The sequence below is a fragment of the Vombatus ursinus genome, unplaced genomic scaffold (genome assembly GCF_900497805.2).
Source record: "Vombatus ursinus unplaced genomic scaffold, bare-nosed wombat genome assembly UNPS02014798.1, whole genome shotgun sequence".
Taxonomy (NCBI): domain Eukaryota; kingdom Metazoa; phylum Chordata; class Mammalia; order Diprotodontia; family Vombatidae; genus Vombatus; species Vombatus ursinus.
In genome coordinates, this window is record NW_020954576.1 from 25,032,706 (window position 1) to 25,050,751 (window position 18,046).

Here is an 18,046-nt window from a genome sequence, read left to right on the forward strand (position 1 = left end):
CCTATATACGGAGGGTGAGCCTGTGCAAAGGCCTGCTGGAACGGGTTGGGACCCGGTTCTGCAGGGCTTTAAATACCAAGCATCAGAATCAGTTGCAGTCACGCGGAAAGAACCTAAACAGAGAGTTGCCACGTGAGACTACGGGTCGCCATCAGGGATATTCCTGGGCGTTCTGCCCTCCCAAAGTGACTGGAGAGGAGAGGCCGAAGGGGCGGAGCCTGGGCGGGGCAACGCAGACTTGTCCTTCCTACCACTTCCCCTCCCGGAAGTTCCGCTTTGGGCCGGCGGAGGTTAGAGGGCAGCAGGAAGTAGATACGTGGCCGCCGCCTGTCCGCAGCAGAGGAGGCGCAGCCCGAGATGGCGGGTGTGCTGAGCGCGGAGCGGCTCGAAGTCTCCATCGACGGCCTCACTCTGAGCCCGGACCCGGAGGAGCGGCCTAGCGCCGAGGGGGCTCCGCTGGTGCCGCAGCCTCCGGCGGGGTCTGAGCCTGAGTCGGCGTCGGAGAGGCGGCGGGAGGCCGGGGAGAAGGAGGCGGCGGCCGAGGGCCCGGCCCTGGTGGCGCCCCCGGCCCCGACCCGAGTGACAGCAGCGGACGACTCTCTGTGCCTGGAGGAGTTCTGGGGCTTCGGCCTGGAGGAGCTGTACACCCTCGCGCTCCGCTTCTTTAAAGGTGAGCCGGGCCCTTGGCTGCCCCGCCTACCTCTCAGTCAATCGGAGCCCGGCGCTCGGGCAGCCTCTGGCCTCCGAGGCTGGCCCCCGCCTTCCCCCTAGGGCTTGTCCCGGGGCTCCTCGGGCCACTGACCGAACTTCTGCCCCGTGGACCAGCTTCGCCTTCTCAGGTTTCTCCGGGCCGCTGTTGCTGCGCACTTTCTAATACTCGGGTCTCCCATTCTCTTCCTAGGGTTCTGTTCTAGGTTTGATTTCTACCCCAGTCAAAAAACAAACAAAAAACACAAAAAACTTTGTTCACTTCATTTGGCAATACTCTAGGCACACCGTTTTGTTCCTTTTTTGGGGGGGGGAGGGGAGAAGCTTTTTCCTGAACTTATTTCTAACTCCCGGGAATTCGGAGATTCCTAACCTGGAATTGCATTTGATTACCTGGTGGTTTATGAGTGTCTTTAGGGCACCCTGGAGGAAGCACCTGAGTAAACTTCTTGTAGCCCCTCCTGTTTGTCACACCCAGAGGTAAAGGAATGTTCTGCTTAAGGCCTTTGTGACTTCTGGACTATTAAAAATATTTTTCCCCCAACTTGAAAGTATGTGGATTCCATTTGTTTTACTGTGCTTGAAATTACTTCTGTTTTTCCACCCCAACCAACAACTAGTTGTTCATTGTCTGCCTGTCGTGGATTTCTGCTGGGTAGGGGAAAATTGAATGATAGAGCTAGTCTGTTGGTGGTGACATCCTTTCCTCTGACAAAGTCATGTGGTTGATACGGTAAGGAGCTGTGTATAACATTGTTAAAGGTAAAACAGCAAACTTGATTTATTTGTGAAAATCTGGTTTAAAATATTTTGATGTAAGACTTGATTATTGCTAGTTAGGGTAATAACTTAAAAGTGCTTTCCTCACAACAGCCCTTTAAAAAAGAAAGAGTAGGAAACGGAGGCTCAGAGAGAGAGGTTGTTAACTTCCTCATGATTATTACACAGTTACTTACACATTTGAGTTGAAAGGGATCTCTTGGCCATGTTTCACCTATACTTGAAAATCTCTTCCATAATGTATAGGACAGTTGTGGAATTCAGACTCGGGTCTCTTGACTGGTTTCCCATGTATGTGTTTTAGTAAATACTTTAAAAGAAGTTTCTGAAGAATGTGCCTTGCAGATTATGTATGTTTAATAGAAGTGAAGGAGATCTTGTGTCATTAAACTGCCTATGACTTTAACTGTGCAAACTAGTTCAGACATTTCTTATCTTATTAACTAACTTGGTTGCTAGTTAGATCAAGCTATTTAAAATTCATTGGACCTTTATGTCTCTACTTTATTCACAGTAATAGTTAACTGAGGTCAGTGCTTTGAGGATCACACAACTTAGAGAAATTTAAATGGAAAATAGGTTTAGCCCATTTGACTTAAGTGATCAGTGTTCCATGGCTTCATTTTTTAGTGTTTTTGCATGTAATAAGGCCCTAATAAATGTCAGTCAGCAAGCATCTCTTAAGTTTTTATTATGTACCAGACACTGTCTTGAGGTGTGTAAATTGAATTATGGAGTAAACTGATAAGGATGGCTAGGCACTTCTTTGATCTGGGACCAGTGATTTTGTCAGTATATAGAAATGCACATAGAAGAGCCCTCCACCAAAGCAGATTAGGCACTTCTCTAATTTATAACCCTAGTTGCCTAGGAGCCTTGAGAGGTTAAATGACTTGTCTAGGGTCATACAATTAGTTTGTATCAGAGTCAGAATTTGAGCTCACATTTTCCTAAAGCCTTCTATCCACTGTGCCTTGCTCTCTCTTTGTAAACCTCATTTACATAAAGCTCTGTTGGTCTCAGTATAGTTCAAAATGCTATTGCCTGCTATCTTAAGTTTTCAGCCTCCATAGAATATGACAAGATTGGAATAAAATTGGTAGAATAATTTCCCCTTGTATTAAGTAATGCCATGCTTGGATAACACATGGATGGATAATTAACCTTGGATAGTAGAGCTGTCTTCTGAAAGTATGAACCTTTATTCTTGGTGCTAGAAATCTCATACCTTGAAATAAAAGGTACCCGATATATGTAGAGTTCATTTAGTTCCTAGTTTAAGCCACCTCAAGCTGATGCCAAGTATTTTTATTAAGAAATCAGTGTAGTAGTGATTAAAGGCCTCCATTTCTGGATCATTTGGCTACAAAGATGCTTACAATAGCAAATGCTTAATTGAAAAATAAAAGGGAGGGACCAAAAGTGGTCAGAAGAAATGTACATTGGATTAATGGAAAAGTAGAATAATGGAATCACTGCCTTCCTTGTCACCAAGCATAGTTTGTTTTTTTCCCTGGCTTGCTGACCTAGTAAACTATTTGGGCTTTGATTCATTTTTCTAAAATAGTATTGCAGGGTGAAATTTCCCTCAGGATTTGTGACAAGATCATTGTTATATGAATTTTGCTCCGAAAAGTTTAGCTGTTCCTCAATGGATTTGAGATATGAAATACTTCCCTTTACTTGACAGAATGAAAATAGACCTTGAAAATTATGATTGCTTAGCCTATTTGAAAAATTGTGTACAGTCATCTGAGTTCTACTCCAGGTTCTCCTGCCACTGTTGGGAGTTAGCTTTATAATCCTGTTAATCCTCTGTGTTTTTGCATATCTGTCCACTGAGGGGGATTATACCTTATTGTACCACAAATTAGCATGAAGATGAAATGAGTACAGATGAAAGAAGATTTGAAAAAGTTAAATGTAAGCAAAAGATGTTTTCTTTTTAAAACAAATTTCAATTAAATAGAGTAGGGAGACACAGAATGTAGAGTTGAATTAGCTTTTTTTTTTTCCCCTGTTATTTGGATCAAGATGAACAGGGGGAGTAAAAGTTGTGATCTTTAAGAGTTATAGACTAATTAGGTAGATTGTAGTTATGGGATGGCAGTAGGATAAAGTAATTATACTAAATCATTTCTAGGTGGACAAGAAATAGACTACATGGATTGAAAATTAAATATTTTTGAATAATTTTTAACAGTTCAGAAGCTATAACTGTCTAAAGGGAAGGTTTAGAGGATGGAGGGATAGATGAAGGTCACCAGGGAATTATAGCCGGGTCCAATTTTAGAGTTGAATGTCACTTGTCTGAAATATCTGTTTTTTTCCCTCTTTTAAAAAAAAAGTTCCACTTTAAAAATTTTGAATTTGACAAAGAACATTCTATATGCAAAGTAGAATAGAAAAAGAGAGGAAAATCTAAAATATCTTAAATTCAGAATAATTAAAAACTAATAGGAACCATCTGGGTTGATGTCAGACTTTGCTGGACAATTTCTCAAATGGCAATAAGAAAATGTGAGTAGTGGAGCATCCTTTTTAGGATTCCTACTTAAGGATGTGTTTTAAAATGTGTTGCTAAGCATTTGAAATTTTTCTATGACTAAGAAACCTTCAGAGTTTTAAAAGCCTGTGCAACCAGCAAAAAACTGAAGTATAGAATCTTGTTACTGGTTAGACATTAGTTTGCCAGGCCATTTTCTTATCCCTGGAACAAATTAATTTAATCCTCTGGGATGTTTCGTTTTCAATTAATACAATGTTTGACTAGGTATCATACTTTTACAGACTGATTCTTTTAACTAAGGGCACTGGGAATTATAATTCTCAAGGAAACAAAAGGCTGTTTTAATGCCGTTGTTTGCTGTGGAGCAGTGATCCGGAAGTTGCTTTGCTTTTTTTTTTTTTTTTGTGATCCTTTTTCATATAACTCATTTGCACTTGCTTTTTACCCCTTGCCTACTAAATTGTAAGCTTCTTGAAAATAAGGGCTCTCTTGTTTATCTGTCCTCTTCTCTGCTTCTACCCTCTCCTGCATAGTATGGGTCTTTGCTTAATAAATGTTAGAATGACTATTTTTCTAGATGAAATCACAGAGAAATATACACACAAAAAAATCCCGGATTCCAAGCAAGAGTTTGATACTGCTATTTTGCCTAAACTTCTATTCTTGATTTCCTATAAATTTTTATTTAATATATTAGAGGCAGCTGAATTTGGAAAAACTTTTTTACCTTGAACTTACATTGTATATATCTTATATAACTGTTTGTACTACATTAGAATATGAATTCCTTGAGAGCAAGGATTGTTTTTGCCTTTTTGTGTGACCCATCCCTTACTTAGCACAATGCCTAGCACATAATAAACACTTAGTAAATGTTTGTTGACTTGATCAGTTGAACTGAATCATTTAAAATTTATTAAACTCAGAAATTATATGGATTTTTCTATCATATTGAGGATAGTTGCTGTTAACTGATCGAATTATTAAGAATTATTATTACCAATAGAGAATAGATAGTTTTGTGGAAATCCTAAGGTTTTTATTTTCCTTTGACTTTCCTTAAACATCTGTAAGAATTTATTTTTTTAACCAAAGACTTCATTAGAGAATAGGAAATTGGGTTGTGATGGGGGGGTTGAGGAAGAGAGTATGTGTGTAGGCAAATTCTTTAAGTAATTTTTCTTTCCCAAGGTCAGATGCTGTTTGAAACTGTTACTTGAGGTTTTCATTTTCTTGCACTTATTTTTCTCCCTTCAGACACAACTATACAGCTAGCTAAATGAGTGGGTATTAAGAGGGCCAAGGGAGAGGTGTAGATCACCAGAAAACTTAGCTAGGCCTCTGGCCAGTTCTGCCTTAAATAATTGTTCCAATTTGATAGTTCTTATCTAATTCGTTTGAAACCAGGATTTTTCTTATTTGGAGGTTATCTCAAGTCTATTTCCAAAATATGGCTGCTTTGTGAATGAACCAGCACAAGTTAATATTCTCATAAATCATAAAGATTCTATTAATCTTGATTTGTTTATAGAGTTTAGTATCTGCTTTAGAGGTATTTTGATTGCTAGTAGTGAGAATTTAGTATCACCCTTAATTTTTAGCTATAATTTTTCTAAAAATGGAATCTTTCACCAAATCCAATTGTAGTTTTTCATATCAGTGCAGTATTAGGGCGCTTTTAGTTTTTATTTTATTTAATTTTAAATTTCTTTTTGGGGGGGTTAACTCAATTTTTCTAGACATTATTGAAGTTTCAAGGAATTTTAAAAGCCCTTTGTTCCATTCCCTTTGGCAGTACTGTCCTTAAACTATCTCAGAAATAGTTGTATATTTTATTCTTAATCTTGGTACACATTGTTTTAAGAGAGAAGAGGCTTCAAAAACTTTTTTGTAATACTCACATATGTGTGGTGGTTTAAGGTTTGTAAAACATCTTCACAACAGCCCTTTGAGGCTGGCAGTATAAGTGTTTACTCTTATCATTTTTAAGATGAAAAAACTGAGGCTCAGTGAGGTATCATGACTTGCCCAAGGTCACACAGTTAATTAGTTATCAAAATTTGAACCCAAGTTCCTTCCATGTCCTGTGCTGCTCCTTAGGTAGGAGCAGATCACTGGATTCTAGACTTGAACAATTTTGGCTGGGTAACTATAATTACATAACTACTGTCAAATTCTTGAAATAGAAGATGTTTCAGAAATTTTATTGTAAGTGTAAAGTCATTACACTAACAAATTAATGAAGAATATAACCTAGAAACTCTCTCTTGAATCATTTAGGACACTATTGCATGCTGTCGGCCTCATTTACCATATGAATAGGTCATTGAATAAATGACAGTGTATATTCTCCCCCCCCCATTTATATTTACATTTTCTCTAAAACTGCCTAAAATTTGACATATTTGTCATTTGCCCTGTTTGCTGTTTCCAAGCCCTTTTAGGCTTGTTTTTTTATTTTTTAAGGTAAAACAATCTGAATTAAATCTCAGTATTGATCATCATTTTTGCTGAAAATTTACTTCTTACTCTGAAGCCCTCATTTCTTCTTTACTATTCCCACTGCCATCATCTTAATTCAGGGTCACATGGATGGGGGTAAGGAAGGAGTGCTTTTGTTAATTAAACTACTGGACGTATTTTCCTGTTCACGACCACAAAGGTATATTTTTATCCTTTGGAAAAATATTCCTTGGTGAGTAGCTGGTATATACCTAACTTAGGATAAAAAAGAAAAAAATCTGTTAATGTTTCTAGAAAACAAAAGTGTTGCCTTCTGATTCTTTTTATGTTCCTACTTTTTCTTAAAGAACTCCAGGTTAGCCTTAAGAACTTGCTAAAGGGGCAGCTAAGTGGCACGGTGGATAGAGCTCTGGCCTTGGAGTCAGGAGAACCTGAGTTCAAATCCAACCTCAGACACTTGACACTTACTAGCTGTGTGACCCTGGGCAAGTCACTTAACCCTGATTGCCTCACCCCCTCCCCCAAAAAAAGAACTTGCTCAAGCGTCCTTATAATTTTATTTATTATTTAAATTAGCTAAAAGTTTAGATTCAGGTTTGTAACCTGATTTTAAAGTCTCTGAATTTGGTTTTAAAAATATTTTGATAATTGTAATTCAGTAGAGTTTCCTTTGTAAATCTTGTGTACTTTATTTTATGCATTTAAAACATTATTCTGAAAAAGGGTTCATAGGCTTCACAAACTGCCAAAGGATATATGACATAAAAAAGGAGTAAGAACTCCTGATTTAGAAGATATTTTAAGCAGGCATGGAAACACTTTAATTTTTCTTCATACCCCACTCCATTTTTGTTGTTGTTCAGTTGTGTCTTCATGACCCCCTGGACTATTTCACACATGGAATTTTCATGGTAAAAATACTGGAGTGGTTTGCCATTTCTTTCTCCAGTGGATTAAGGCAAACGGGTTAAGCGACTTACCCGGGGGCACATAACTACTAAGTATCTGAAGTCAGTTTTGAACTCCCGTCTTCCAGCAGTCTATTTACTGAGCCACCTCACTACCTCCCTTATTCCATTGTCCTATCCTTAAGTTCGTTCTTTCAGTTGTGGAACATGGATTCTTTTTTTTTTTCCCAGCCAAAAACAAGGTTTATTGAAGATTCGCCATATTAGCTAGACTCTTAAGGAATCTGAGCATCTGTGGGCTATTGGCTAGATTGTGAAAATCTCAGCAGTGGCAAGATTATAAGAATCCCAGCATCTTAATGGATACAAAATGGACCTTATACAGAAAGACTATGGGAGAGATCTAGGAGTGACCAAGTAATCTATGAGGCAGTGAGGCAGTTGGGTTTAAATGACTTGCCCAGAGTCACACAGCTAGTGAGTGTTATGTGTCTGAGGCCGGATTTGAACTCAGGTACTCCTGACTTCAGGGCTGGTGCTCTATCCACTGCACCACCTAGCTGCCCCTGGAACATGGATTCTTAAAAGCCGTTGTGTGTTATTTTGGCAGTTTGGTATCAAGACTGTAGTATTTGATATTATTGTGTTGCAGGATAAACAAGAGTAAGTTTTCATTTTAAAGACTGAGTCAATGAAAGTTTTCATTTTTTCCTCTGTGTATAAGTCAGAGTAGGCTTTGTATACTTTCATAAATCTTTTTCTTAGATTTTAAAATCAAGAGACTAAAAATGATTAAGGAAAATTTTCCCTTTGCTTATGAATTACATCTCATTTCTAATGTTAATAATGACTTTCTCAAATCTCCAGCAGCATAATTTTGTTTGTGTGAGGCTAAAAGATAATAATAGTTAAGTGCCTGTGTTCAGATTATTTTTTTTATTAATTTATTTTGATTTATCAGCAATCACTTCCATAAGCTTTTAGGTTTTAAATTTTTCTCCCCCTTTCTCCCCACTTCTCTCCCCAAGATGGCTCGCAATCTGATATCGGCTTTATGTATATACCTACTAAACATATTTTCACGTTACTCATGTTGTAAGGAAGAATTAGAACCAATAGAAGGAACCACAGGAAAGAGGAAAAAAAACAAAACAGAAGAAGAAAAGAAAGCAAATAGTATGCTTCGATCTGCATTCAAACTCCATAGTTCTTTCTTTGGATGTGGATAGCATTTTCCATCTTGAGACTTTTAGAGATGTCTTAGATCCTTGCATTCCTGAGAAGGGCTAAGTCTATCAAAGTTAGTTATCGAACAGCATGGCTGCTACTGTGTACAACATTTTCCTGGTTCTGCTCACTTCACCCAGCATCAGTCCATACAAATTTTTCCAGATTTTTCTGAAGTCTGCCTGCTCATCGTTTCTTACAGCACAATAATATTCCATTACATTCATATACCACAACTTGTTTAGTCATTCCCCAATTGATGGATATCTTTTCAATTTCCATTTCTTTGCCACCACAGAAAGAGCTGCTATAAATATTTTTTATACACTTGGGCCCTTTTCCCATTTGTATGATCTCTTTGGGATACTGCCCTAGAAATGCTATTGCTGGGTCAAAAGATCTGCGTTCAGATTCTTTATGAAAACAACAACAAATCTTTTAAAGAGTGATTATTTTTTCAGTCATGAAGTTGAGACCCAGAAAATTGTTGCTGTTTTGGTTGTATTTCATAATAAAACAGTCAATTTTGTATTTTTGAAATCTTTGACCTATTCTGCAGTAATTTTTTCTAGTGGTTCTGTAAAATAGCAAGACATCTTGTCAGTAGGGTTAATTAAGGTAAAAGGCAAAGTGAAGTTATTCATAACATTCAATAAAAATGAGAGGAAAGTCTTTTTAGGAAGCTACATATTAACAAAAAGTAACTACACTAGTTTTGCTTTGCTCGTAAGACAAATCTACCCAGTGTCAAAAATTATAGTAATAACTTGATTTTTAACTTGGGAATATATAGTGAGGAAGTATATTGGAAAGCATAGGATGGGAGTAAGGAATGAGAGAGGTCAAAGACTTACAGGGTTTATAGAAGTCTCATATCCCTACATCATGAATACTTTCTTTGAGAAAACAAGAAGGCATGGCGAGCAATCTATACCATCACAGACAATGAAATTCATTGTATTTTAACGGACTAGAAAAGACTCATCATTGATGTGGGAGTCATTGCTTGAGCCAACTGTCTATGTACATAGATTAGATCCTTGACTTGTTAGAGTAGAAATCAAAATTGGGGAAAAGCCAGAAGAAAGAATAATAATCCATGATAGCCTCCCTTTCCAGTACTGGCTCACTTTCACTCATTCTTCTCAGATCAATGCTTCAGGCTGCGCAAATTGAAATACTCCTTGCTCCCCACCGCCCCTTCCAGGTTTTCCCCCTTTCTCCATTGTTCACTAACCTCTCCTCCTCTGAGGTTCATGCTATTCATATCTACCACCCTATCAAAATTCTAGTTGCTATTGTCTATAGATCCCTCAATGAATTTGATACCTGGCTTACAGTTTTTCTCTCCTCTTCAGTGCCTGCCTTCATACTAGGGGACTTCAGCATACATATTGATTCTCCCTCAAGTACCCTAACCACTGAGTTCTTCAATCTACTCACTTCCCATGAGTTACTCTTTTGTCCCACCTCAGACACACACCATTATGGTCACACTCTTGATCTTGACATCCACATATGTACCATACCCATGTTCAAGAATTTTGAAATTCACTTATCCAGCCATTTACATATTGTCTTTTCATCTCTCCCTCTGCCTTGCCTTACATAAACCTACTCTTCATCCTCACAGTGACCTACAATCCCTTAACTCCTCAGTTTTCCTGTCTGCACTGGCCACTTTTCCTCTTCTGTTTGTCTTAACTCTTAGGTCAACCAATTCAGCTCTATATGGTATCCCTCATTGAATCCCTATCCCCCTTATGTCACTGATTAAACCCAGCCAAGCCTCACCCTTGGAGCATTTTCACCATTCATCACCTTCACACCTACATGTGTGCTACTGAATGAAGATGGAGAAAATCACACAACTTCTGACTGGGTCCACTACAAATTTATATTCCATAACTTCAATTTGAGTTTATTTGTTAAGCAGATATAAATGGCAGCCGTTGGGTAATACTGGTTTAGAACATAAACTCATTTGTAAAATCATAGGGAGATGGTAATGGAAGATTATGAGTAGTATACCCTTATAAAGCAGAGACAAGCAATGGTGGAGCAAAACTAGTTTAAAAAAAATTGATGTTGTCCTCAATTAAGCAAAATCAGAATGAGAATGGAAAGAGGACAATAAGAGAAATGGAAAAGGATTTATGACAAAATTTTCACCTTTGATGATGTTTCAAGCCACAACACTAAACACTGTAACATCACGGGCCTAGGTATACTTAGCTTCTGAATTTAGAAATGGTATTGAAGGCAGTAAGGACCAGAAAAGCGTATGGATTAATCCTAGTATATGTAGAAAATCCATTTTGGAGATTACATAATTTTGAGTATTGATTCTATAGCTGTCTGAAAGAGAAGACACCAAAGATGTGGAAAAAAAAATATTGGACAGCTGAGAAAAAACCATTAATCATATATGTATATATGTATATATATAATATAGATATATATAATATAGATATATATATATCTTCTATGCAAAATTTTTGAGGTTCATCTATGCATTTATCAATGGTATCTTCCATGAGAGGATTAGTAGGAAACAGATTTTTGAATGTGCATAATGATAAAAGATGTTCACCACAGTGATGGTGCATTAAAAGGAGAGAGTGGGGTGTTTCATCTCTAGGAAATAGCAAACACTTTAACTGATCTCAAACTTCTATAAAGGCCTCTATTTTTAGTATTATTCTGTCTGTATTTTATGGCTGAAAGATGTGGGACTCTACAGTTGTTGAAGAAATAAAAATAGTGACCGGCACACAAATGACAGTAAACATGGCAGGCACAAGCAGGGCACAACATATATGGGGAAGTTAATAGAACTATCAAAGTAAATGAAGGATGTCTTCAGGAAAATGTATGATCAGAAAAGGAGGTGATGTGGTCACATTGGGAGGGTGAGGGATGATGAGTGAACAGCACTAGTGCTTCACTGACATCTTTGTGTAGGATGTCAGGAGAGATTGAGGAAGGCTTTTAGTTGATTGGGTGGGCTCCCACACAATGAACTTAACGGGAGAGCAATGCAACATCATTGGAGGGAACATCCAAATTATTGAGATCACAGGTGCACTTTATTATTTTGAGAGGAATCTTTAGTGTGATTGTGTTAAGATAAATTTTTAAATTTTATTTTTTATTCTGAATTTGACGCTTCCTAGAGAGAACATTTCCACGTATGAAATCACAAATATTTAATATGTGTAGCTTGCTTTATTTTTCTTAAAGTATGTAATATATTCAGTAGATTACTTTCAAGATCTTGGAGATACCGAAAAGGACAAACAACAGTCCCTACTCTCAAGGAGCTCATGGTCTAATGGAGGGAGATAACATACACACAGTTATGTACAAACAAGATGTGTGTGCGTGTGTGTGTAATAAAATAGGGTGTAGTTTTAGAGGGAAGTCACTAAAATTAAGGAGGACTGGGAAGGATGAAGTAAAGGAGAGTGAGTTTTCTTTACATTTTGTAACTTAGACCTAAGAAAGAATTTTAAAATGCTGTATTTTTGTGTTTCGGAGGCAGTTTACTCATCCTTGAATTCCTGTGCCAGTGAAAAGAACAAGTCAGGGTTAAGCTAGATGGTGCAGTAGATGGAGTGCTGGACCTGGAATCAGGAAGATCTGAGTTCAAATGCAGCCTGACATTTAGTAGCTTTGTGACCCTGGACAAGTCACTTAACCTCTGTTTGCCTCAGTTTCCTCACATGTAAAATGAGATTAATAATAGCACCTATTTCTTAGAGTTTTTGTGAGGATCAAAAGAGATAGTAAAGTGCTTAGCATAGTACCTGGCACATAGTTGGTGCTATATAAAAGTTGTTGTTATTGTTATTGTTATTTCCAGTCCCAATCCCTCTGAGTAGTAAATTTGTATGACACTATTTTTTTTTCTAGTTCAATTTCAGTAACAATAAGTATCTATGTTCATGGCATGGTGGTAGGGTTATAATAACATATATTTCTGTTTTCTTTGAGGTTTACAAAGCGTTAGGTATTATGCTCAGCAGTAATTGAAAGCACTGTAATTGGATGGGCTTTTCAGGGATCTGATCTGTTAGAGCCATCTCATCAATAATTTTCACTTTAAAAAAATTGAATCGAAATTTTACCTGTTTTTGGCCCTTCAAGTTTTGTGCACTAAGTAATAGAGATCATTTGCTTGGTGCTTTGAGGTTTGCAAGACACTTCATCTACGTGGAGCTTTTCTTTTCATTTCATTTTCACAGCAGCCTTATGGAATAAACATCGATCTAGATCTGGAAAGGACTCAAAGGTTATCTGGCCCAGTGCCTTCATTTTACAGATGAGGAAACTGAGGTCCAGGGATGTGAAGTGATTTGCTTGAAGTCACCTAGGTACTAAGTGTTAGAGGCAAGTAAGTAGCTGCTGCAGCTTGGATTGTCCTCATTTTATAGATGAGGAAAAGGAGGCTCAAATAAGATGAAAATTGCCCACGAACCCCTAAGTGTCTGAGGTGGAATGTGAACCCAGACGACTCTTTTTGACTGTCCCTCACTGCCTCTCCTGTTACTTTTATGGTAATAGGGAACGAAGTGTTAAAATGTCAACCTCTCCCTAAAAGAAAGAATATCTGGATCTTGTAAGTTAATCATTTTTAGTGGCAGATTCATTTAGTTTTTCATGAAATTACCTTGACATCAAATATCAAAACTATTGATAGGTTTCTGTGAGTGTTGCCTTTGTTACATGCTTCTATAGTTTTATATTCTTAAACTAATGCCATTCTCATTAAGCTAAGGTTTTGTTTCAGTTTTAGGCAGTATCCCAGTACTAAGATGGCGTTCATGTTGTTGTCTTTGCAGGATTACCAACAGGGCTTCCTTTGGGTGTTTTCAGAGTTGTGCTACATTCTTACCCATATCCTGTTACTCATTTTCCTGTTTTGTTTTTTGGTAGTGTCTAATTTAGTGCAGATGATTGTTGGGGTCTGTAGTGCTGAGTTCAGTGCTTTATGTTGTACTCTTCTGTGGTTTTATCATTAGAAATATTGATCTTTAAAATACCTTTTAAATATTTTAATGCTATCAAGCCTCTTTATAGAAACATAAGCATATGTACATTATAGGTGGATGTGAGAAAGTGACATTGTCAGCCACTTTACTATGTGAGACTTTAGAGAATTGTTTTGAAAATTCACATGTTCACAGCCTCTCAGTTCCTTCATTTATAAAATGGGAGGATTAGATTAGATGAGTTCAAAGGTCCCATCCAACTCTAATTTTATTAGTGTTTCTCTCCATCTTTCAAGGTAGCATAGTATAGTGCAAAGAGCCTGGAAGCTGAAAGGTCAAGGAGGGGGCCTCATCCTGGCTTTCTAGGCTCTCAATGAGCTTTTATAAGTGCAAACAATGCCCATCAGTATGAAAATCTTAAATGAGATCATGGTTGGGAAAAACTTTTGAAAACTATAACATGCTGCATATGACTATAAGGTGTAGCTTTCATCCTTCCTGTTGACTGTGGAAGTATAAAGTAGGAAAGTTAATCCTAGCTGTAATACAACAACTGAAGTTTTGACTTGCCAGTTTTCTTTTCAGTATGAATAAGATGACCAATTAGAGACCACCATTGTAATCTGAGGCTAATAGAGATTTTAAAGTAGTTCTTCATGCATAAAATTGTGTCCTGGAGTTGTTTTACATGAACATTTTCTTTTGCCATTAAATTTTTTTAGGTACATTTTGCATGTGGGTGAAATAAACAAAAATATATATAGTACTTTTTTCCCCTTTGAACATTTTAGGGAAAAAATAAAAATTTAATGTAATAGAATGTGCCATTGAAACTTGCTGGTAATTAGTATTCCTTACTTATTTGCTTAAAGTACACATTGGTTTGGTAAAGATTGCCTCTGCGTCCCTTTCACAGAATAGAAAGAGGTTGGTTAGGATTTCTTTGGTCCAGTTTTGGTTTTACTTTTAATTGACAGAATAGAAAAAATAGTTAAAGGTAACTGTAATGGTTGGAATGAGTAAGTTTTGAGTATAGCAGTTCATGATACTTAATATTGTATCAAGTATTTTATCTTGTCTTTGCAAGCTGGATGCCCTCTTAAAGCTGTAAAAAGCTGAAACTACCATATTAGTTTAGTTTATTCTTATATCCACATGTCAAGTAAGGCCTTTTAACTGTCACGTTTGCAAATGGGTGTTGTTGTTGTTTAGTTGTGTCCGACTCTTTGTGACCCCATTTGGGCTTTTCTTGGCAAAGATACTGGAGTGGTTTGCTATTTCCTTCTCCAGCTCATCTTACAGATGATGAAGCTGAGGCTGACAGGGTTAAGTTAAGCCCAGGGTCACACAGCTGGTACATATCTGAGGTTGGATTTGGACTCAGATCCTCCTGACTCCGGGGCCAGCACTCTATCCATCCACTGTGCCGCCTAACTGGGTTTATACATGGGCAGGTGAGGACTGCCTCAAGTGTAGAGAAATTCTTGATTCAAGACATAAGCTATTAAATAGTCAGATTTTGACTATTAACTTGAAAAATAGTCAGCTTTTTAGAAATGTGACATGTAAACTCTGAAGTTTCATTCATTACATTTTAAAATTCATGTAATCATGGGATCCCTAGAATTACAAGGGTCTTCAGTGGTGTTCATCCTGTACCGAGGATATGAATCAGCGGCATGATATAGTGGGAAGAGCTCTGGGACTGGAGTCAGTAGAGACTTGAGTTTGAATCCTGGCCCACTAATTTGTGACCTTGGGCAAGTCATTTAATTTCTTTAAGTCTCAATTTTCTTATCTGTAAGATGGGGATAAGAATGCTTTTAGTAAGTACCTTATGGGGTTATGAGGGAAAGGCTTTTATATAAAATGTGAGTTATTAATATGTTGGACAGATGATCATTCCACTGCTAAATAACTTTAGTGACAAGAAGCTTACTACCTCATCAGACAGTAATTTCATTTTTGACTAGCTTAAGCATTAGAATATTTTTCCTTAATATTAGTTAAAGCCTTTATGTAACACATTGATATAAATTTTACCACACAGCATATCTAATCTTTTGTCCATGTTAACCCTTCAGATATTTGAAGATAATGATGATATCATATCTATCATATCTTTTACCCTACAAATGAAATCTCTAGTTTCTTCAACTGTTACTCATGTGATAATACTTTGAGGCCTCTTAAAATTGCAGTCACCCTTCTGGTTCTACTTCCATTGTTAGTGTTCCTTTTAAAATGTGACTTCCAGAACTAAGGACATTATTTCAGATGTGGTTTGAATAAAACGGGGAATAGAGAGATTGTTATAGCCTTTATGCTTCCATTAATGCAGCCAAAATGAAGATCATCCTTTTTGGCAGCCATAATGCACTATTAACTTCTGCCATATTGGGCTAATAGCCTGTTTTAAATTTCCAAGTCTTTCTCTCCAACAGTTGTCGAGTTTACTTTGTCCTGTACTTGGGCAGTTGAGTTGAGGGTAGAGAGGAGTCCAAAAGTGGAATATAAAAATTTATGACTTTTTATTCCTGTTTGTTTGGTTTATTTCCATTTAAAATCTAGTTACTCCCTACATTTTTCCAGCCTGTCATTTTGTGTGTGGGGTGGGGGGGGGGTCAGGATGTTAATTGAATTGAAATATATTCCAAATATAGTTTCAGCCTCAGTACAATATATACAAATCTATGCACTGATATATAGTGTTATTAAAATACTCTTCAGAATTTTGAATTGTCATTAACGAATAAAGTCCCCATTTGAGGCTTGACTGTGTCAGAGGTGATTTTTTAAAAAAAAAATTATTTAATTTTTAGTTTTCAGCATTTACTTTTATAAGATTTTGAGTTCTAAATTTTCTTCCCCTCTTCTCCCCCCTCCCCAAGATGCCATGCAGTCTGATATAAGCTATACATAGACATTCATATTAAACATATTTCTTGTAAAGAAGAGTTAGACAAAGGGAAAAATCACAAAAAAGAAGAAACAAACAAAATAGAAAAAGAGAAAATAGTATGCTTCGATCTGCATTCAAACTCCATATTTCTTTCACTGAGTATGGTTAGTATTTTCCGTTATGAGTCTTTTGGAATTGTTTTAGATCCTTGCATTGCTGAGAAGAGCCAAATTTATCAGAGTTGGTCATCCAACAGCGTTTCTGTTACTGTGTGCAATGTCCTCCTGGTTCTGCTCACTTCACTCAGCATGACTTCATATAAATCTTTCCAGGTTTTTCTGAAATCCACTTGCTAATCATTTCTTATAGCACAGTACTATTCCATTACATTCATATATCAGAACTTGTTCAGCCATTCCCTAGTTGAAGGTGATCCCCTCAATTTCCAATTCTTTGCCATCACAAAAAGAGCTGCTACAAATATTTTTGTACATATGGATCCTTTTCCTATTTTTATGATCTCTTTGGGATATAACCCTATTTCTGGGTCAAAGGGTTTGCATGGTTTTATAGCCCTTTGGGTGTAGTTCCAAATTGCTCTCCAGAATGGTTAGATCAGTTCGCAACTCCACCAACAATGCATTAGTGTTCCATTTTTCCCACCTCTTCTCCAACATTTATAATTTTCCTGTTTTGTCATGTTAGCCAATCTGATAGGTGTGATGTGGTATCTCAGAGTTGTTTTGATTTCCATTTCTCTAATCAATAGTGATTTAGAGCATTTTTTTCGTATGGCTATAGATAGCTTTAATTTCTTTATCTGAAAACTGCCTGTTCATATCCTTTGACCATTTATCTATTGGGGAATGACTTGTATTCTTATAAATTTGACTCAGCTACTTGTATTCTTATAAATTTGATTCAGTTAAGCCTGTTGTCTTTTGGAACCCAGTAGCTATCCTTCCCAGAATATCACTGCCTTCTAATGATGTTTCTGTCTAAGCCTTTGAAAAAATAATTGTTCACCAGAAAAGAGTGAAATATAGAACTGTGCTGCAGACCATTGAAAAAATTCTCCAAGCTTAATATAGATCAATCTATGAATACTTAGTGTACTGGTCATCCAGTCCATACTAATTATCTGGCCACATTTCCTTATTTTGTCCTTATGAAATTTCTTGAGAGACTTCATCGTGTGATAAAGTCTCAGTTTTCTCTTCTTTAAAATGAAGATAAGAACGCTTTTGGTTGAAATCCAAATCTACTACATGGCCAGCTTTTCCTTAATCTTTCAATTTAGTAAGCCTGCAAGGAGGAAATTTGGCTAATTTGGCATCGTCTGTTTTTAGTGAACCCATGCAGCTTTGTAGTTATTGCTCTTTCCCTTTTTAGTACTTATAAGCCAGCCATTTAATATGCTTTAGGATATTGCCTGGGATCGAAATTAAGTTTACCAGCCTGTATATTGTGGAATATGTTGGCCCAACTCGTCTTCTAGCATGCCTTGTCTTCTTTAGGATGCCTGACAATGTATTTTCTTCTGATCATTGACAGT

The 18,046-nt window shown here is 37.1% G+C and overlaps 1 protein-coding gene across 1 annotated transcript in view; it reads left to right on the plus strand.

Moving 5' to 3' along the window:
- The first annotated feature begins 326 nt into the window (after nt 1-326).
- LOC114049690 (Golgi resident protein GCP60-like) overlaps nt 327-18,046 on the plus strand; it is a 41,858-nt gene continuing 24,138 nt past the window's right edge. Inside the window, exon 1 of the mRNA XM_027871020.1 lies at nt 327-670. Within this exon, the coding sequence (XP_027726821.1) occupies nt 358-670 (313 nt within the window). The 5' untranslated portion in view covers nt 327-357. The remainder of the gene's footprint in view (nt 671-18,046) is intronic.